This window comes from Lactuca sativa, chromosome 1 (genome assembly GCF_002870075.4).
Source record: "Lactuca sativa cultivar Salinas chromosome 1, Lsat_Salinas_v11, whole genome shotgun sequence".
Classification (NCBI taxonomy): domain Eukaryota; kingdom Viridiplantae; phylum Streptophyta; class Magnoliopsida; order Asterales; family Asteraceae; genus Lactuca; species Lactuca sativa.
In genome coordinates this window covers 35,659,768-35,682,435 of record NC_056623.2, presented here as the reverse complement: position 1 = coordinate 35,682,435, position 22,668 = coordinate 35,659,768, and the positions used below count along the sequence as shown (strand labels likewise).

At 31.9% G+C, this 22,668-nt stretch overlaps 3 protein-coding genes across 4 annotated transcripts; 2 read left to right on the top strand and 1 right to left on the bottom strand.

Annotated features, from left to right (window-relative positions):
- The first annotated feature begins 7,523 nt into the window (after window positions 1-7,523).
- LOC111920170 (F-box/LRR-repeat protein At5g63520) lies at window positions 7,524-10,596 on the top strand. Its single transcript, XM_023915769.3, has 10 exons — window positions 7,524-7,854; window positions 7,952-8,059; window positions 8,394-8,486; window positions 8,606-8,749; window positions 8,983-9,084; window positions 9,159-9,198; window positions 9,294-9,446; window positions 9,550-9,731; window positions 9,840-9,958; window positions 10,039-10,596. Exons 1-10 carry the CDS (start codon window positions 7,636-7,638, stop codon window positions 10,460-10,462), a joined length of 1,584 nt encoding a protein of 527 aa, XP_023771537.1. The 5' UTR covers window positions 7,524-7,635; the 3' UTR covers window positions 10,463-10,596.
- A 7,474-nt stretch (window positions 10,597-18,070) lies between these two features.
- On the top strand, window positions 18,071-21,764 carry LOC111920169 (agamous-like MADS-box protein MADS4). Of its 2 annotated transcripts, none has more exons than XM_023915768.2 (8): window positions 18,071-18,314; window positions 18,473-18,554; window positions 20,150-20,217; window positions 20,293-20,392; window positions 20,626-20,667; window positions 20,784-20,825; window positions 21,252-21,397; window positions 21,479-21,764. In XM_023915768.2, the coding sequence occupies exons 1-8, from the start codon at window positions 18,130-18,132 to the stop codon at window positions 21,549-21,551; spliced, it is 738 nt and encodes a 245-aa protein (XP_023771536.1). In that variant the 5' UTR covers window positions 18,071-18,129; the 3' UTR covers window positions 21,552-21,764. The 2 variants fall into 2 exon arrangements, with proteins under 2 accessions (XP_023771536.1, XP_023771535.1); XM_023915767.3 differs by having other exon boundaries at window positions 18,072-18,314; window positions 21,243-21,397.
- A 179-nt stretch (window positions 21,765-21,943) lies between these two features.
- On the bottom strand, window positions 21,944-22,517 carry LOC111920138 (uncharacterized). The gene has a single exon (XM_023915713.3). It carries the CDS (start codon window positions 22,290-22,292, stop codon window positions 22,083-22,085), a length of 210 nt encoding a protein of 69 aa, XP_023771481.1. The 5' UTR covers window positions 22,293-22,517; the 3' UTR covers window positions 21,944-22,082.
- Window positions 22,518-22,668: the final 151 nt, after the last annotated feature.

The following is a 22,668-nucleotide window of genomic DNA, read 5'->3' as shown; positions in this document are numbered from 1 at the left end:
ACAAGGGTCAACAAAAGTCAATTGTGTGTATATTAGGTCAAAAAGGCGAAATGTGATTTTTGTAACATCCCTAATGTATTATTGAATATTATAATGCTACGTACGCTATTCTAAATCTATTATCAAATAAACGCTTTTATTGCGAAAAATAAACTATCGTAACAAAGTAATTCGATAAAATACACAAATATTACCGGGACTTGGGTAATGTTCATAACACGAGGTTTACGTGTTCACAAATGCATAAACACGATTCAAACATCATATGACCTAGTATTAGTTAAAATTCCGGTGGTTTTTCCGGAAAAATGTCATACATCAAGAAAACGGAAGTTGCCACGATTTGACACTCATATTTTATATAACGAATTGGAAATAATCAAATTATAAGGTTTTAATATTATTGTTAATAATATTAAATAACAATATTTTTGTTAGTTATTAAACCTTACAAATTTCTCTTATTACACTATACTTTTATAAAAATACAAGACTTTAATAAAAAGGGCTAGAAATTTTTATAAAAACCATAAGAAACAAAATGTGTCACCTCTCTCCCAACATTTCCCTCTCCGCCCAACACACTCATGATCTCTACCATTTTAGAATAATACTAGAACCCATGCCTTGAATATTTTATTCATAAGGCTTTACTTGATTATAATAAGCTACAAATCATACTTCTAAATAAAAAATCACACAAACATGCTTCTTCCCTTACCCATGCACACCGCCCCACTCTCCTCCCTCCTCTATATAACTTACGACCGAGAAGGCCTTTCCCCTCCCTCTCTCAATCTTGAAATTGCATACAATTCCCTCTAAAGTGCTTCCAAGGATTCCAAGTTGATTCCAAGCTTTTTGCAAACCATTTGGTGAGTCTTTCTTCCTAATTTTCGAGATTTCCATTATCCATCATCATCTTTTGGTTATTTTTACTCATGATCTTGAATCAAAAACTCTAGGAATGATCTTGAAGTTTCAAGAAGGTGTTACTTGATTCTTACCTTATCTTTCCACCATTTCTTGCCATCTTTTAGGGAAAGCACATAAGGTAAGTTTATACCCCCCATTTTCATCTTTATCCAAGTTTTAGGGGGAGAATACAAGTAAAGTTGTATAATTGTACAAGTTGTTATACATGCATACTTTCATGTTGTGTAAAAATGTTATTTACATGCAATAATGTTATTACCTAGTATTATTAACATTTATATGTGGTATGTTGTTTAAAATATAAATCTATGAAAAATGAGTATAAACATGCTATATGAAAACAAAACTATAAAAACTAGGGTTTTTATGAACATGATATGACTTTTCTAGCAAAAATGGTTATAACTACGATATTACACCATTTTGTGGGATATAAGTCAAAATATGTTATTTTGGACATATGTTATGACACTAATTATAAATACCAAGGATTTGATTTTACAAAAAGAAAACTTAAAAATCTATCATTTTATGTAATAATTAGAGTTTTCTAATAAAAAGTCAATTGTGTGTATATTAGGTCAAAAAGGCGAAATGTGATTTTTGTAACATCCCTAATGTATTATTGAACATTATAATGCTACGTACGCTATTCTGAATCTATTATCAAATAAACGCTTTTATTGCGAAAAATAAACTATCGTAACGAAGTAATTCGATAAAATACACAAATATTATCGGGACTTGGGTAATGTTCATAACACGAGGTTTACGTGTTCACAAATGCATAAACAAGATTCAAACATCATATGACCTAGTATTAGTTAATACTCTGGTGGTTTTTCCGGAAAAATGTCATACATCAAGAAAACGAAAGTTGCCACGATTTGACACTCATATTTTATATAACGAATTGGAAATAATCAAATTATAAGGTCTTAATATTATTGTTAATAATATTAAATAACAATATTTTTGTTAGTTATTAAACCTTACAAATTTCTCTTATTACACTATACTTTTATAAAAATACAAGACTTTAATAAAAAGGGCTAGAAATTTTTATAAAAACCATAAGAGACAAAATGTGTCACCTCTCTCCTAACATTTCCCTCTCCGCCCAACACACTCATGATCTCTACCATTTTAGAATAATACTAGAACCCATGCCTAAAATATGTTGTATAAAACACAAAAATGTTAGATTGACTTAAACTTCACAAAGAGGTAAAAATAAATTTTACAAAGTTTATAATTCAATATTTACCGTTTGGTGACGTAAAAAGGTCAAAACTAGAAAAATGAGTTTATCATACTAGTAGTTCATATACTTGTGTTAGATGTATAATATATGTAATTTATGAACATCTAAACATGTTAACTTATATATATATATATATATATATATATATATATATATATATATATATATATATATATATATATATATGTAACACCTGAAATCAGAAAGGTCAAGAAAAGAAAGGAAAAACCCAAAGTTGAAAAGGGTTGACTCGTCGAGTCCAGGGAGGAACTCGGCGAGTCAGAGCGGGATCCAGGTGTAAAGCAATTGACCGACTCGGCGAGTCGGCAAGTGGACTCGGCGAGTCAGGTCTGGGTTTGGAAACCCTAGTTTCGGGACTTGGTACCCTATTTAAGCATCTTATTCTCTTTCCTAGGGCTCAGTTGCGGCCCTATAGTCCAGAACCAGAAACCCCAAGCCTCCATTGTTGCTCATTCAAGCTTTCTTGCCATTTTGGGTGGTTTGAAGGAAGAAGGAAGAAGGCACACATTGGGGATTCAAGAATTGGCAGTAGATCCGGAGTTGTGAGGTCTTCCAGAGCATTTGAAGGTAATGAGTCGTGACCTTCCCTCTTTTGCATATAGATCAACCTTTATCATGGGATTTGGGGCTTTTAGGACAAGTTCATGAACCATTTCGAGTTAGAAGCCCAGATTTGAAGTTGCTACTTCAGATCTATGTGTATCCTGGCCTAGAGAATTATAAAGCATCAGTCTATGGGTTGATTGTTGAGCCCCTTTTGTTTTAAACCCTAGTTTATGGTGAATGGTGCCTAGATCTCATTCTCTACACGTAAAGTTTGCAACTTTACGTAGGGAATAGGCTTGGGAAGGGTAGATCTGCAGTATGGAGTCCATGCATGACTCAAAAGTCCTCTGCATGTATGGAGATCTGAATAGACCCGGCGAGTCCTTCGAGTGGACTCGGCGAGTAGCTTGAAGATGAGGAGGAACTCGACAAGTGGGATGAACAGCTCGTCGTGTCGGATGAAGTTAAGCATGAACTCGGCGAGTTGGAAGAACAACTCGACGAGTTGGTTGAAGATTGCCTTGGACTCGGTGAGTCTATTAGTGGACTCGGCGAGTCAGGTCGCGAAACCCCAAACCCTTCGAGTTGAGACTCGAATCAGTGAGTCGGGTGGTGACTCAGCGAGTTGGTCAGGTCAGGACTTGGAACTAGTTGGACTCGGCGAGTCATAGACTGACTCGGCGAGTCGAGTCGCGAATAGAAAGACCCTGAGCATATGAACTCGGCGAGTCATTAGGAGGACTCGGCGAGTAGGGTTGACCTGGAAGGTTGACTTTGACCAGGATTTTGACCTTGACCAGAGTTGACCTAGTTGACCTTTGGAGGTCAGTTGGACTAAGTGTTATATGGATATTGACAACTCGGAGAGCTAGAGGAACAGCGGTTCAGGAGATTGTCGAGTAGCAGCCAGAGGTTTATCAACAGAGCTTAGCAGTTCAGGTGAGTTTCCTTCCAATAGAAACGGGTCTAAGGCCACAATGCCGGCCCGTTTAGCTAGTAGTAGTTTCCAGATTTGATCCGATGCAGTAGTTAGCATGTTGATGCCTTCGTGGCTCAGACAGGATTTATGTGTCATGTGAGCCGGGCTACGGCCCGATGTAGTATATGTGTGTTCATGCTAGTGGATATGTTCATGCTATGTTCAGTCAGCTTCGGACTTCGGTCCGATGTAGGGGACAAGGTCCCAGTCAGCTTCGGACTTCGGTCCGATGTAGGGGACAAGGTCCCAGTCAGCTTCGGACTTCGATCCGATGTAGGGGACAAGGTCCCAGTCAGCTTCGGACTTCGGTCCAATGTAGGGGACAAGGTCCCAGTCAGCTTCGGATTTCAGTCCGATGTAGGGGACAAGGCCCCAGTTAGCCCGGACTTCGGTCCGATGCAGTGGGCAAGGCCTAGTATGTGCTTTATATGTTATTGTGTGGTATATGGTAGATTGGGGGAGCTCACTAAGCTTCGTGCTTACGGTTTTCAGTTTTGGTTTCAGGTACTCGGTTTTCAAAAGAGGAGCTCGGGAAGATTGCAGTGCGCACACCATAGTCAGTTAGCCTGGGAACGTTTGACTCTGATAATGATGTTATGTTTTGATTTAATACTCGAGAAATTATGTTATGACTTATGATACGGTTTTTATAAATATGATTTTAGTAATGTTTCAAAAGAAATTTTAGTCGTGATTTTTGGGTCGTTACAATATATATATATATATATATATATATATATATATATATATATATATATATATATATATACAACGAAATATTTATAATAAACTATAATAGGTATAGTTTATGAGTCATTATCACTATTATAACATTTTGGGACAAAACAAATAGTTATATAAAAGTATATAATCCTTATACACTATGTAAATACTATGGAAAAGTGATATTTACACATACAAGAGTTTTCATTACAATAAAACGTAAACTTGTTGAAACAATTATGTGAGACAAAGACTTCACTGTACCTACCAGAGTACACACTAAATTCCTGAATTATAACCAGAATCTCGGTAAAATTATAACCAGAATCTCGGTAAGAGAGCGTGATACTTGTGTATAGATGTATACGAGACTGACAATCCCGCACCTAAGCTGCTAACTATAAATAGATCGGTAGGTATGGGTGACAAATGTCTAACATTCCGACGCTTGAAGAACGTCGCAGCAGGCCAACTTCGGTTTTAGCATGGTTGTAATAACTCACATGGGAAATCAATGATACATTTAGTTTATGGGGTAACATGCGTTTAAATGGTTTTATATAAGAATAAAACTACGTAATACTATTTTAAGTATAGAAATACTTACACATTTTTGGTCTTAGGGTTTTAAGACTACAAATCATTTTAAGAAAATATTGGATTTTCTGGGAACAAATAATATCATTTTTTTATAAGGAAAGAATTATAGATTTTTATCCATATAAAACTCTTATGAACTCACAAACTTAATTGTTGACACTTTTCAAAACTACATGTATTATCAGGAAACCGTCAAACAAGTAGTCGCAAGACTTTTGAGGATGGGACGTTACGATGTCATACTATTCATTTTTGTCATCATAATGTAATTGGTTTTGAAACATACAATACTTAGAAACAATGTACCATTATCAATTATATTTATGATGGTTGTGTTTGCTTTGATCACTATTATACTTTATGTTGTGATATTGTTCATGAAGTCATCCACCCCCAGAGGTTTCCACCATCCTGGTTTGGGGGTGTGACAATGATGGATGATTCATGGGATTAAATGAGCCACCACGACGATTTGAGGTGCCTCAACTCAGCAAGTTGGTGGTTGGGAAGGAAATTCTAATTTTTAGGGACTTACACCCTATTTAAATGCCTTAAGTCCTTTTTATGGCTTCCTTATCAGCCTCCATTGATATCAAAACCCTAAAACGAGTTGTAGCCTCCATTGTCAAGGTTTTTGAGCCTTGGAAGGAAGTTTGGTGTCCATTTTGTACATTGTGAAGGAGTTAGAAGATCTTGAAGTTTCTAGCTTGGAAAAGGAAGTCTTGGTTGCAAAATCCCTCTATTTCTTGCAGTCACTTTAAGGTATCAAGTTCATACCTTGATTTGTAGATGATTAGATCTCCTCATTTTGGGTTTTGTTGTGTTTTAGCCTCTTTTTGGGATGATGATTGAGTGAAGGGTTTGTTCTTTTAGATCTAAGTTGATTTTGGTACCCCTGAGCTTAAGGTGCAAACTTTATGAGGATTTTGGTGTCATGCATGCATTAAGTCAATTATTAAGTCCATTTTAATCTTAAGAGCTTCATTTAGACATGCATAAACGTAACGTTGGCAACTTTACGTGGTTTCCCAGCTTAAGGAAGTCAAATCTATGTGTTTGGGGCCATGTCCTTATGGATTTAGTGCTTAATGTATTAAGTTGTTGGGTCTCAGGCAAACTCGACGAGTTGGTTGGTCAACTAGGCGAGTTGTTTTGGTTTTCCCCATTTCCGAGTTGATTAGACAACTTGGCAAGTTGGGTCAAATAAATTTATATAAGACATTTGGTATCAAAGATTCTGAAATTCTAAAACTTATTGCTAACCCTAGCTACAATAAGTTGGATCAAAGACTAACCATAGGTGTAGTAAACAAATAAATTGCTACAGTACATAATTTCACAATAGTGTTTTATAAATCATTATCATAAAATATCTAGAATCAAAATCGAAATCAGAATCATAAAAACAAACTAAACGAGATATTAATGCCATCTTACCTGATTGTTCCATTTTTATGAAAAAAATAGAATCAAGAGATTCAAAATCAGATGTATCCAAGCTTTGATTTGTGGTAGAATGAAATTGTGGTTTTCAGAATGAGTATCATAATCAGTTTCTTCGGGTTTTTCTTGAGAGATTTGAAAAATTTTTACTGCGAACGAACTTTGAATTGATGAAAAAAATATAATCACGATTTAAAATATGAATCAGATTACTGAAAATCAAAATGAGAATGAATCATAATCGATTCTTAGGGTTTTTGAAGAAACAATTCATAAACAAAATCAAATCGATTCAGTGATTTTAGGAAGAGCAATGTGAAGCAGAATCAAAATGAAAGGAAATCGAATCCGGGTAAGTTCTTAAATCAGGATTGCAGATCAGGAAGAATGATGGTTTTTTGGGTTTGTTGGAGGGCGAGAGTTTTCTGGTGCGTGAAGAATGAATGAATTTGTTTGACTCACGATTGCAAATCAATTAAAAACAAAGTTATGATACTACCCTTCTGTGTCTTTCATTAATCCAAAAGTTTGATAGAATTTCAAAAATTCCACCGCCTCTATATGTTTAATTTTATTGAATCTTATTCGTAGATCATGATAGATGAATGGTCCAGATTTTATCCCAATGTCTCACAAAATATCATTGCATCATATGAATTCAACCCCATATATATATATATATATATATATATATATATATATATATATATATATATATATATATATATATATATATATATATATATATATATATATATATATATCGGCCCACGTTTTTTCTTTAACGGGCCGAATAAGACTCAACAATTGTGGTGAGCGTGTTTGGGATTGCTTTTAAAACAACTTTTAATTTTGACTTTTCAAAAAAGTCTAAAAATAATCAAAAAATGTTTGGTTAATGAAAAAAATATTTTGAAATGATTTTTTATATACAATAGTTACAAAATTCTAACATTGAAAAAAGTAATATCAAAACACCCTCAAATATCTAACACACCGATTTGAACCGACCCGATAAGAGTCGAACAGGTTGGGTGCACCTCAGGGCTAACGGGCGGTAGAGGTAAGTGTACGAAACCCACAACACCACTCCATCGGCAAAATAGCACAATCAAGCACCGCAATGGCATCGCCGTCGACATCGCGGACAGCCCCGCCTTGTGGAATCGCAGCCACAATTGATCTCATCGGGGAAGACCTTCTTCAAAACATAGTCGCTAGGCTTCCGGCCTTCTCTTTCGCCTCCGCTGCCTGCGTTAGCCGCTCCTGGAACCTCGTTTGCGATCGCGTCCTTTGTCGCCCCAAGCTCTCCTCTTCCTGTTCTTTTAGTTCTTCTCTCGAGGTACCTTATTTCAAGCCCTAAAATTTATAAGCATCATTAACTATAACCGAAATCGTGTCATTAGACAATTTTAATGTTATTCCCCAATTATCATTAGGTTGCTGTAGAAGACGTGTTGAATAAAGTACTATCAGAGCCGATTCGTCCTCATTTTGCCATTGCTTCTGTTGGTCCTTTGTTCGATTTGCACCAGGCTCACCAACTCGTATGTTATTCATCTCTTTTGGCCTCGTCCACACTCCAGCACAAATAGAAAATCTACTCTTTTACATTGGATGTCAAACTTGTTACATTTCCACAAAATTGATGTAGAATTTCAAATTCCCGTGTAAAATTATGAACTACATCAAACTTTATAACCATGAATGAGCTGGTGTTTGATGTTATTCTGCAACAATATCAATTTCAATTTTCAAGTAATCAATCATCAGCTTGACATAAAAAATCAGAATGCTGTTGTCTTCCATTCCTCAAAATGGATGGAAATACTTCGTTGTTGCATACTTGAGAGTTTTATTGATTCCATGAATGACATGCAGATTACTGCAAAACTAGGCTCCAAAGTTCCAGTGATTACTAATGTTCCATCTGGAATCATTGGAAGGGATGTGTTTTCTGACGAATTCAAAGAGGTTTACTCTGTCTTCTACTTACATAATTTGATTTTTCTAAGTAAAATTGATTACCAAATGTCAAGTTAGTACTTGTGATTCTCTGGGATTAACAAACTAATGATTTCAACAATCCACAGATTCAGTGGGAACTTACGGAAGAGGATGATGATCCAGGCGTTCCTCTACTTCTATCTGAGAGTGCAAATAGAGCAATCATGCTGATTGTTGGATTTCTACCAGGGCTAAAAGTCGAAGCAATTCCACTTCTAAAGGAAATTGAGGCAAGAAATCTCATGATCTCATCTTTGTTGAACAAGGCATTGCATCTAGAACCATCTTCTAAATTTTTTTACCTCCATTTTTAGATGGAATGAAGAAGATGGTTAACATTTTAAAACATTGTGCTAATATAACTCATCATTATAGTTATATTTTCTTCTATTACTCATATTTTCATCTTCGATATGTTTCTCTTTCTTTCAAAATTAACAAGAGGATACATACATGTTATCAGGAACCACTAGCTGTCATGATAGACAAATTTGTGATAGACATTAGGGAGTACTCAACTTCTATTTCAGGATGTAGATCCCCTGCTGCCATAATAATGTTCAGTGTAAGTCGTTACTCTTTGTTATATACATAAAAAAAATCTTATCTTTGTTCCATTTCTGATGCCTCCATATACAGGACTTTGAAGCAGGCATGAAATCTGTTATGGAAAAGATGGGTGAGTGTTGCAATCAGAAACATAAGTGCTATACTTACAGACTTATATAATATAATTACTTTTTAATCTTTTTTTTTTCTTTTCATTTTTGGTAGATTTTGCCATGTCACCAGATACTGTCATAGTTGGTGATTGTGGTTGCCAGTTTCTACATAGCAATGGAAGTTCAAGGGACACAAGCGCCACAGAAGGACACATGTCTACAGCTGTTGCCTTGGTATTTGCAGTTGACAAGAACAAACGTCATGGTAACTTCAAAATCACATCTTTAGAGATAGATGATTTTCATTTTTCATGCATGATTTGATTATTGCATTAGGATTTTATTTATTTTAAAACATTTTTGAGCAGGCACTGTAGAAACCCATTTCAATGCTGTATTATCAAGCGGTTTGTCACCTGTGGGCCCCACATACAAGGCGGCATCTGTTAGAGAGAAACACCGTGATTCAATGACCTGGCTCACTGCAAGAAGAGAAGGGTTGCGTGAAAATATCGATGGTGAAACTATTTTGAATCAAGTTTATGATGAAGTATGTTCAAATTCTTCTTTACCCTTATTTAATATGCATATAATGCATTATTTTTGTCTCCAAATTGTTTTTTTCTATCTCATTTTATCTGTTTATAATTTATGACAGCTAGGAGATCGAATTCAGTTTCCTACTTTCTACATTGGGGTAACAAAACGAAGAAAATGCTCAATTGGGCAGGATAAAGTGGGATGGGTAACTTCACTCGCATTCCATGAAGTTCTAGGGTAAGATAGTGAATTTCTTCTTGCTCATTTTTAGTCTACAAATTGAATTGATAAATAAAACAAAAATTTGGCCTTTTCAGGGACAACCAGGAGTATCTCTTTGTAGGTGACGTTGGCATAAAAACAGGGGATTTATTTCGCTTTTACCACTCAGATTCCAACACCGCGTTATCTACAAACACCGATGTCTCCAACAATTTAAAATGTTTTAAACAAGGAAGCACCAGTAGAGGGCATAAAAAGGAAGTGTATGGTGGTCTTGTTTTCACATGCTGTGGTCGGGGTGAGTCATTTTTTGGGAAACCGAATATTGACAGCTCACCATTTTTAAACAACTTCCCTGATGCGACACTTGCGGGGACATTTTGTGGTGGGGAAATTGGACGTGGTGATTTGGGTGCGTATGTTAAAGAATCTCAACAACAGAAATCAGTACGTTGTTGCTTACATGTATATAGCGCTGTCTATCTGCTCATGTCTTATACCCCTTCAAAGGGGATTTAAAGATGTTTTCTTTGTTCTGGAGAAAAATGGTAATAACGTTTTTTTGCTTATAGTGTTTGTTGGATGCTTATTTTGGGTGGCGACTTGTTATGTTTGTGCATATATTTCTATTAAGTCTTTTACTTTTTATAAAATTATTTGTCGTCTATGTTTTCTGTATTTTGCTGAATTTGATCTCGGTATTGGAATTTAAATGAAATTTCATTGTTAATAAGAAATTGCCGAGTCTTGTTCCTGGTTTTAGAATGAGTTAAACATTGAAAGTTCTATGAAAGAATACATGTCGTGCTTTTTCTGTTTCAGGTTAATGAAATGAAATAAAAAAAAAACATAAAAACAATAAAAAAATCACAACCTACTGTCTAAGTTATCAAGTTTCGTCCAAATTTTGGCTATAGACTCTTGCAGTGACTATTAACATGTGTTAGAATAAATTATTATTTTGTGCCCACAAGGTAACAACACAGTTGACAGCCACAAATATCCTTTCTGATTTATTGGGCATCAAGTCGGCTCAATTATAGTTTTATTTTTACGAAGCGTGTTATGAAACAAAACCACACAATTCTTCAAAACGTGGTATGTATTTGTCCAATCAGACTTGATTGAGATAATTTGGCTATATATATAATGTATCCAAACTCGATTGAGAAAATTTATTAATATCTCAAAAAGATTATTTATTTATGTATGAGACTTCGCCACTATGTCAATAAGACAACCAGATCCCTCAACATAAAAATCTCACTATCTCAATAACTCAAATCTTATCGTCTAATCTAATATAAAAAAATCAAATCGTAAATCATAAAACATAAAACCATAAATATATAAGTACATAAAAACAATAAAATAAATCATAACCGAATATCAAAATTATCAATCTATTAAAATAATAAAACGAAAAGAAAAAAACAGAAGACCTTCGAATTATTTCAACGAACACTCAAGATCGAATTATCAAATAAGACAGAGACTACCCATACGAATTTCAAAGAGAAATTCCCCACATGATAAAACATTTTTTTCAACTTCAAAAAAGGTTGCAAACTTCCAAAACTAAACATACAAAGGAAAACAATTATTAGAAACCAAAGAACCTTTACATCATTATCAAGAAAATATTATGAACAAATTTAGGGTTTATCGCAAAACGATGAATACTCAGAGCTCTGAACATTGGATATTTTCAGAATGAATACAAACTAGAAAATAAGAGATTAAATGCTTTATATACTAATCTTGTAGTTAACTACCAATCTAGCCCTCCAACCTCTACTTGCTTCCAGCTTTAGTCCACAGCTCCAAGAATTTTCCCCTTTCAACCCCTCAGCTTCCAGAAATTACCATGTTTGCCTTGTAGTTTAACGACTGCACAAACAGTTTAAGTTAGGACATCTAAACACATTTTCATTGTTAAGATTGACTATCCGAATGCAATTTGTGCAAATTATCACCTTAGTGAATACGTTTTAAGTTAATTGGTCGAAATTCTCACCTTTATGTATTTGTGATGATGCAGGATTTCTCATTTCTTAACTTTACCACGTTTATTTATTGTATTCTTGTATATATATATTAATAACAAAGACTCAAAGAGAGTCAACAAATGACATTTGAACCAAGATCTAGAGTGTATTTTAACCTGAAATATAAGAGTAAAAGCGGATACAAATGTAACTCGGTTTCATATCTTTTGAGAATAGTTTCAACTTTCAAATTTCAATGGTATGTTTGAATTTTCATGATGACACTTGTTACATAATTTTCTTCAAATCCAAAAAAATCTTTATTGTTGAGATGTTTAATTCTTTACCAATCGATCGTGTTGTTCTTGTACAAAATCAACCGGCTATTATTTGGTTCGTTAGATTAGATTAAACAAAAGGAAGCAATATATATATATATATATATATATATATATATATATATATATATATATATATATATATATATATATATAAGGTTAGGATTAAATGTGAATAACAATTATTGTGTGAATGTATGACCATTATTGGTCCATTAGATTATAAAAAATGAATGGTTATGATGAATAATGGCATGATGGTAATTAAATGGAAAATTTAATTCTTTTTTAAATTTAAAAAACCAATAAGGGTAAATTTGATATTTTGTTTAAAAATAAATTAGGAAATTTCAGATACTAAATGAAACAAACCAAAATTTCAGGGAAGTTTCAAATAAAAATTTAAGAAATACAAAATAATATTTTTGAAAATTAACTTTTCATGTGCGTTTTAAAGAGATAAATTCAACTCTTTCTTATTATTGTTATTATTTTTGAAGAATAAGACATGGATTACACGTTCAACTCTTTTCTAAAAGATATATTAATAAAGAATTCTTGAAGAGTACTTTTACTTGAAGTACGTGAGAATATACTAACAAATCAAATATTCTTTTAGAATTTAGTATAAATAATTGTTTAACTTAATAACCAATCAAATATTTACTTTATAATTTAGGATAAATAATTTGTTTAACTTTACAATTCAGGATAAGTAATCAGTATAACATAACAATTAATCAAATATTCTTTTACAATTTAGGATAAATAATCAGTATAACATAACAATCAATCAAATATTCTTTTAGAATTTATGATTAATAAATGGTTTAACATGTTTCATATTGTATACACTGAAGAATTCTTGAAGAACTAAAGTTTCTAACTATAATACCACAAATATTTTATATGAATGAAGTAATTCTTGAAGAATATATATAGTTTTTTAACTCTATAACACCACATTTTTTATACAACTGAAGAATACAATGTCTAAATTTTTTTGTCTCTTCGCTTTAATCATCATCACAAACCACTACTATGAACGATTGTAATTCGTGAAGAATTCGATCATTCTTAAAGAATATTTGAAGAATACAATGTCTAAAACTTTTTGTTTTTTCACTTTCTCTTATTGATATTGATTACCATCTGCATCACCATGCTCTCATGACATATACCTGCACAAAAACACGCCATCAACATCACAAACCGCCACCTTCAGCCTCTATAGTTCTTTAAGAATCAAAATCCATTATTTAATAATAAGAATTCATTCAATAATAATATAAGCCAGTTCATGGTAAAAAAATCAGGCTTATTTTTTAATATTGTAAAAGGAAAAACAAGTAAATATACATTGATATTATATAGAAAAAACGTATTTTAGTTATGATTCCACTTCTGTCGATAATCCTCTCCTGATACCTTTTTCATTTTGATCATTACATCTTGATTCTTCATTCTACTCTATTGATGAAAAAATCCACCATGAAGCTCTCCTTGAACGAATTACATTTTTGTACCCCACTAAGAGCGAATTCCTTTATTCCACAATCAGTTTCCACACCTAACTTTGCAACTTTTATCATTTCTTTTACCATCTCTGTCAACATTAAACCGTAAGAATGATAAATAGAATAAACAAAAGCACTAAAATAGAAACAAGAATATTAAGTGAATCTGAGGAATATGAAAAATTAGTCAGATTAGAAGCTTACAGTGGAACAAATCTGTCAAACAAATGTTAATCTACATAAAAGGAAGCATAACTGGTTAGATTAGGACCATACTATGAAGCTGTCAAGTTCAAAATCAAATTAACACCACAAAAATGGTATAAATTTTCTAGCTCATTGGAATTTTTAAAAATCAACATACGTAACACGTAGAAGTTGATATGTATAATGGATAATCAAGTTATAAAACCCGAATCATAATCTGGATTATTCAATTTAGATCCCAAAGTAAGCTTCTAGTTTGAAACTATAAATACATGTTGCAATTTGTATGTGCTAAACAACTAAACTATATAAAAGACTATCAAGTAGAAAGAATAAGATCAATTTTGAGTCATCTGTATCTCTTTCTCTCCATAAATTTCATTCCAGCAACAAGATGATGATATGAAACAATTATAAAATCGGAAAAAAAAAAATCACATGAATGTGAATATAAATCGGATAATCCTTGTTCCAAGTATGATGAGTAGCGAAATATAAATAAAATAGAAAGATCAAAGAAAAAGAATTTTGACACACCATCATATTATTCAGCTTGCTTAATTAGCTTAGCCATGTAGACAAAGATCTCGGGTTCTGAAGTAGTCATGGAGATCGATCTATGAGATTTGATGAATATGATATAAGGATTCAAGGTTTACTTTGTGAATTGAGAGAGAGGTAAAGAGGTAATATCATCTCGATTTTTTTAGACGAGACAACAATTTATCAGAGAATAGGACAGAGACGTCGTGATAACCCTGTCTATGATATAGTCTATGTCGGAGAAGAAAGGTTGTGATAAAGAGGAAACATAAACAATGGTGAAATAGGATACCGGTAGTGGTCCGACGATGGTGTTATGCGTTTGTGGAGATGGCAAGTCGAAGGCGGCGTTCTTCATCCTTTACTTCTTATGTGTGAATCTTAATTTATCCCAAAAAGAACCTCCCAAAATTAGGTCGATATATAGATGGTGCTTTTGAAATCAAATTCCTTGTTAATCTCAATTACCATGATTACAAGATTATCATTTAAAATTAATTAAATGATTTATATGTAAATTACCATGGTACCCTTTTCAATTGATTGGCTGAGAATGCGTCATACGTTCATACAATACTTGTAGGTTATATATGAACCTAGCTCTCTCTCTCTCTCTCTCTCTCTCTATATATATATATATATATATATATATATATATATATATATATATATATATATAGGGTTAGGTTATTTTGTTTTCACTATCTATTGTGTGTATGTATGATTGATTCTGGACCAATCATTTTAGTTATTTTAAGAAAAAGTTTTTAATGCATATTACATGTTGAAGATATAATGGATATTAATTACTTTTTTAAAATAACTAAAATGATTGGTTCAGAATCAATCATACATGCACACAATAGATAGTGAAAACATTTGAACCTAGCTATATATATATATATATATATATATATATATATATATATATATATATATATATATATATATATATATATATATAATGGTAGATCCAAAATAAGATGTTATGAGTAACTCATTATTTTAAGGATAGAATGTCAAAACAATTACATTGCATTGGAATACTTCTCAGAAAATTTTCATTACGAGAAAAAATTTGAAGGGTAGCTTAAGCATAGAGATAGATCCGTCGGTTTATATATACCGAATAGATATTTATAGTATAAATACAATTATATCTATATTAAAAGGCAATGTGTAGTTTCCACCTACATTTGCCCCCCATATACTTTTTAAAGTGACAATTTTTCGCCTTATAGTTTTTAAAACTTTGTAAATGACATTTTCTATTCCTATATTTTTTTTTAAAGTGACGATTTTACCTTTTATGTTTTTTAAAATACTTTGTAAAATGATATCTTTTAATTTTCTATTTTTTAAAATGTCATTTTTATCATCTTTAGTTTGAACTTTGTAAAATGTAATTTTCACCATTTCCATTATCTAAACTTTTGTTTATCCTCATGGTATATATATTATGATTTTCTTAACAAATTTCGTTTGTTAACTAAAAAAATTTAAATTTTTATGTTCTTATTTTAATGTATATATCGGTATAAATTCAAGATGATCAATGTTTCGATGTAAATTTATAGCTTTCGTTCGTTATTTAAAAAAAAACTAATTTTTTTTATGTTCATATTGGTATAAATTTGAATTTGTCTACGTTTTAACGTATTTTTTTTTACGTTTTCGTGCTTATTTTTATGTACGATGGCTACATATGAGTCGGGTCAAATACAATACAATTTTGATTATTTAACTTCCATTTGTTAACTTAAAAAAATAATATAAAACTTACTTATTTTTATCTACATGTCAGTCTAAATTCAGGTTCTTTATGTTTCAACGTATATTTTGTGTATATTTTTGTGCTTATTTTAATATACATTTCCTACATATGAGTTCGATTATATATAATATATTTTCATTACATAGTGTAAAATGGAATTAGTCAATTGTACCGACTTTATATATTTATCAATCAACAAATAAAATGATATCTAACTTTTATCAATATAATTTTAAAACTTTATTTATAAAATGGATTGGTGTGGCGTACGTTGCTAAATATTTAAAATATCATTGAAAACTTCTTCATGTTAAAATAATCAAAAAGTAGGTAATTTTAATAAAACAATAATAGGATAAAAGTTTTTTGTATGAGATTTTTATTTATGGAAAATGAAATGAGTATTAACCCTGGAAGTACCGAAGGGTAAATTATGGAAAGTGATTTTGAAGTGGGAAGTTGCCATTTTCAGTTGACCCATGTAGCCAACAAGTAATTTCCAATAATACCCCAATGGACTTACAGCTCCACTTTCTCACTCATACCAAAACCGGACACTGCATCATCGAGTTGTACAGACTGCAAAACAAAGAACCCAATTGGCATTTTGTTGGAGTGTGGTGGACCCCAGCAAAAGCAAGTACAATGAGTGGAGGATAGAAGCAGAAGCAATCAGACCCAGCAGAAGCGATGTGTTGATCTGATGACACGTAGCAAAGTGGGACCAGTTAAATTCATTAAAATGTCCACCAAAGTGTTAAGGTATCATCTTCCTTTCAGTCACCTTTTCCATCTTCCTTTCTTTTCGCCATATTTCTTTAGATTTAATGCATTTTCATTTCCCCCTACCCCACTCTACTATAATTATTCTACTTTTCTTTTCTTTTCATTTTACACATGTTGCCAAAAGCAATAAGCTAACGAATTAGTAACTTCTTATCTAATCTAAGGACTAAAATTATTAATAATCTATAACTTATTGATTCACATCTCATAAAATTGCTCAAACTTCATTTCTTTATTACTTTATCCATGTACACATTCTTTTGAAAAATCTTATTTGTTGCATAAGATCATCGTGAGATTTAGGCATTGATGGAGAAAGATCTCATCTTTTGTTTCGGTTTATTCACCTTTCTAAAAACTAGCATTTGTTTTCTTATTGATTTCGGAGATGATAATGTACGACGAGAGGAATTGTTATAAACTTGGCCACTTAAACTTTATCATTTATGTAACTTTCATGCTATTTACAATAAGAAAACATATACGGGATAATGTGCACGTTTTGTTTCACATTTTTCTTTAAATTTTTTATGCAAAACGGAAAAAAGAAAACTAGTAAGTTTGATAGTCATGTAGACCTTTTCTTTCAAAAACGTAACGTCCTACCCTCTTGCAACACCACCTTCTTCTTTCCCTATCGGTTCCAATTTCCAACCAAACCAGTCGAAACCTAATTTAACGATTTTTTTTAACCATCAAGGGCATTTTAGTCATTTTGGTTGGTTTAACGTAAATGAAACTAAATCGATGCTTGGATGATATATCATATATATGTTTGTTATCATTTCAACAATTTGGTGTTATTTGAATACATTGTCTTTTATTTCTTTTTCCCAATTAATTCCCATGTTTTTTCATAATATATTTAGGCCATCTTAGAGATAGCTAGAATATATAATAACAATTTTAAAGGAAATAAAGGAATATTTATTTTGAGGTGGGTTTAAGTATTAAAGGTCAAAGTTACCTTTAGGGTTATAAAAGAGAACAGAAGAGATCAGAGAGATAGAATAAGAAAGAAGAGAAAGAAACAATGGGAAAAGGGAGGTTAGAGTTGAAGAGAATAGAGAACAAAATAAACAGGCAAGTCACCTTTGCCAAGAGAAGAAATGGGCTTCTCAAGAAAGCTTATGAGCTTTCTGTTCTCTGCGATGCTGAGGTTGCTCTCATCGTCTTCTCCACTCGTGGCAAACTCTATGAGTTCTCCAGTACCTCAAGGTATAAACAAACCCTAATTATATTATCTTCTTCAAATATTCCTGCAGATCTTTCAACCAACTTTTCCTCTATAATATATACTTTGATTTCGAATCTTACATTCGGGCTATTGGAGCAAAGAAACCCTAATTATCTTGTATGTTCTTTGAAATCAAAAGCATGTTGAAGACACTTGAGAGGTATGAGAAATGCAGTTTTGGGCCACCGGAACAAAGAAAGCCGGCGAAAGAGGATCTTCAGGTATGATCGGTTACCGGTGGTTTTTTTGATATAGTTGGCTTCTTATAAATAATTAAATATCCATTGTATATGTCTATATGAATTTAGACGTAAAGATTATATATTAACCATCAAATATGCAATGTCTTTATTGATTTGAAAACGTTCTTTCGAAAAACTTATATGAAGGAAGCTGACAAGATTATTTTTTAATATGAAATCGAAAAGAAATCTGAATATATAGGGAATGGGCAATGGAGAATAAGGTTTTAAGCGAGGGTTAATTAAATGATTATTTCGATATTTTATATACTCTTTAAAATTTAAGTAATACTTTACCTGAAAGTATACATAAATGATTCAATCTAAGATCGAAACACACAATATTGTAACTTGAACGTTATTTTTTTTTTTTTTTTTTTATATATGACATGGTTCTAATGAATTATGTGTTAAGAATATTTTTTTTTTACTAATTTACATGATAAGATGATTTTTATTAAATGAATTATATAACCAAGATTTTCTAAATAAATGTTCAACCATTAGTATATTGGTTTTATATATTTTTTTATTACAAAAAAATTATTAATAGTTTTATAAAGATAATAATTTTTATTACATTTCTTCTAAATGAACAAAAAAAAACTTTTAGAAACATTTATTTTGATTTTATATTATGTGTGGATAACTTTAATTAATATGCTATAAAAACACTATATTTCCAAATATTTAGTTATTTTGTAACTATTAAATATAGACTGTAATTGTGAGCCATTAATGTATAATTCTGTATAATTATATGTTTAAACTTTTGACATGATATCTAATCGATTCATTTGTCGCTTCTGGTTCATAATTATTTAGCGTATATTAGAAAAACTTTTATATCTATAAAAAATTGCATATAAGATGTTTCAGATATGGGAAGTTCAAAACGTTTGGGTTTTGATCAAATCAACAATATAATTATGAAATAAGGGATAATGCAAATATTTGTAATCTTAAATTTCATTTTTTTTTTTGCTAAAGCCAACTTTCCAAAATTACTTAAATAGCTATTATGTCTATATATATATATATATATATATATATATATATATATATATATATATATATATATATATATATATATATATATATATATATATATATATATATATATATATATATATATATATATATATATATACATTTAAAAAGGTTAAATGTTTTTTTACTTAACAAAGTTTTATATTTTACCAATTTAAGCAGCAAATTCGTTCTCCACAGGGACAATACAATAAATTAACTACTATGTTTTATACGTTAAACATAATATACATAAAATGTCGTATGGTTTTATGCTAATTTGAAATGTAGGCGCGTAATTAGGATATAATCCACACTATTACACAAATAACAGAAAGATAGTAAATTATTAAATAAATAAGCAATTTACCTTTAAGCAAATGTTTTCATAGACACGTTTGAGTTTTATCATCTCCAATAGTATATGTCAGATTTGTTACATGGGTTGATTTACGAAAATTTTAGGTTTATAATAATATATAGACGCATGGGTTTATGAATATGTTTATTATTAATTATTATGCGAATATTTTTGTGGAGATTAGGAACAAAGCAGTTACCAGGAATACATGAGGCTTAAAGAGCGCTACGATGCTCTGAAACAACTCGAAAGGCAAGAACCCTTGTTTGTAGTTTCCACAAATCCATTGTGAACTCGGTTTTTACTTTTTACTGCTGTAACTTTCAGGAATTACTATGGCGAGGAGATAGACTCTTTAACTACCAACGAGCTCGAGTCGCTTGAAAGACAACTTAATTGTTCATTGAAACAGATTAGAACAATAAGGGTACATTTGTTATTTACAGGCTTATTCTTCAAAGTTCATTATCAAATGCTACTAGATATTACGTGACTCTTGAAAGTCAACACCTTGACCTTTTACCATATCAACAAAAACGCGAATCCATATTGGATTCATGGATACCATCTATGTTTCTTTATCTAAGAAATAGAGTAAAAATTTTAACTTTTTAAATTTTTTTTTATTGTTCGTAATTTCCTACCATCTTGTTTGCACAGACTCAATCGCTGCTGGATAAGCTCTATGAACAACAGAAGATGGTACGAACTAATTTTTGGATTTTAAATTTTAAAATATATTAGATCTTGAATTTTATTATCTTAAATTCTTAGCTTAATAGTAATTGCATTTGTAAACGTTTTAATTTTGTTTTCAGGAACACCAACTTTACGAGTCCAACAAGACGCTTCGACTAAGAGTATGCACATATGCTTATCTTTTGGTTAAATGCAAGAACTAAAAATGTACTTTCATTGATTTGTTTATTAATATCCTACTTCCATTTACTTTTTTAACTTTTTAAATCTACCCGGTTATATAATAATGACATATATCGAAAAATACAATGCAATTTTGACCGCTATTTGGTAGATTTTTCAAGGTGTACATGTTTAATAAGATTTTTTTAAAAGTATAACGTTGTAACCGTTAGATTTTCCATAGTACAATATCTTAATATCATATAAACTGAAATTACAATGCTTTAATAGATAGAAATGAAAGTAGATTGTAATAATACACTGAGTAATTAATGAAAGTACATTGGTATCTATTGCATATCTTCCCTTATCTTTTATCTCTAGTTTTCGAACAGTTGAGACTTAGAAACTTGTAGTGGTCACAGTTAGAAGAAGAAAGCCAAGCAGAGGCGCTCCAATGGGATGCACATGCAAATGGCATGATTTATGGGCATCATCAACACCAAATGTCTCAACCCACACGTGACGCCTTCTATCACGCAACTGGCTGTAAAACTACTTTACAAATTGGGTAAGAAAACTCCATTTTAAGATTAATATTTCAAAAAATAAAAAGAAGGATTTTTATGCTTAATATTTCATAAAATTTTAGGTACCAAACGGAACAAATGTCTGGGGTGACCTCTACGAACGTGAACCATCAAATGCAAGGTTGGCCAGCTTGAAATTAACAAGCTAGATTCAGTCTTTTGTTGCTAAATCTGATTTACTACATACGGTGTTGCATGTTGGGAAAAATTTGTTCTATCTAATCTTAAATTTTATATGTTTATGTTTTCTTGTGAGTTTTATCAATCTTAACCGAATTTAGATTCAGTCTATCAAACTGTATTAATTTATGGTGTAACCAATTCGGTTTTAAGGAACATACTTTGCTTTTTCTGATCTTAAAATATATTTCTTAATACAGAAATTGAATGAAAATATGTTTCTTTTAAAGCTTATATAATTACTTTTAAAAAGATTTATCATCTTGCATGTTGTATATCTTTCATGCCAACAATAAGTAGTTGGTTCACTTGGTTGGAGGACGGAATGGAATGATGAAGTAATGTAATGAAACGGTCAATGTAATAGATTAAGGGGTTAAAGAGCACATAGATCATAGATGAAGGGCTTAAAGAGCACATAAAGCAAACAAGTAAGGGGTAAATGTAAATATAATAGTTGATGGTTTAAGGTTAAAGTTTAAATTACTAGCCGGCGTATACATGAACGCCGATGGTGATCAGGAAGAGGGTGAGAATGCCGAAAAAGACAACAGCATGAACGATCACGGCGGCGCCGCTGGTCCGCATGCTGCCGAACTCCACCACCCTGTTGTGACCCGGCAACTGGAACAGTAATCCTGGCGATAATAGCACAAACAGCACCACCGCCACTAGAACCGGGCCCCAATCCGCCATTGCCGCCGGTGAACTTGAGCTTGACGCAGATAAAAGAAACCTTGTGATTTTTATCAGATCTATAGGTGCTGAAAGCGTTAAACTGTAGATTATGATCTGTGAATGAGAGCTTAAATTAAAGATGGGTGAAATTCGGATTCACGGGGAGACATCGTTACGTGGGGTTTTGCGAACTATGCGATGCTTTCACGTGCGATGCCTCTGGTGGTGTGTGACCCTCGAGCCAATAAGTGAACAGAGGCCGACCCTGGCTCGTAAAAAGATGCTGTAGGATGGAGCCTAGAGGTCAAGTCGCAGAGAAAAGAGTGGAGCTTGAATCTAAACTACTACTATTTTTTTTTTTCTACAAATAAATCTTTATATTGAAGCTTTTAGT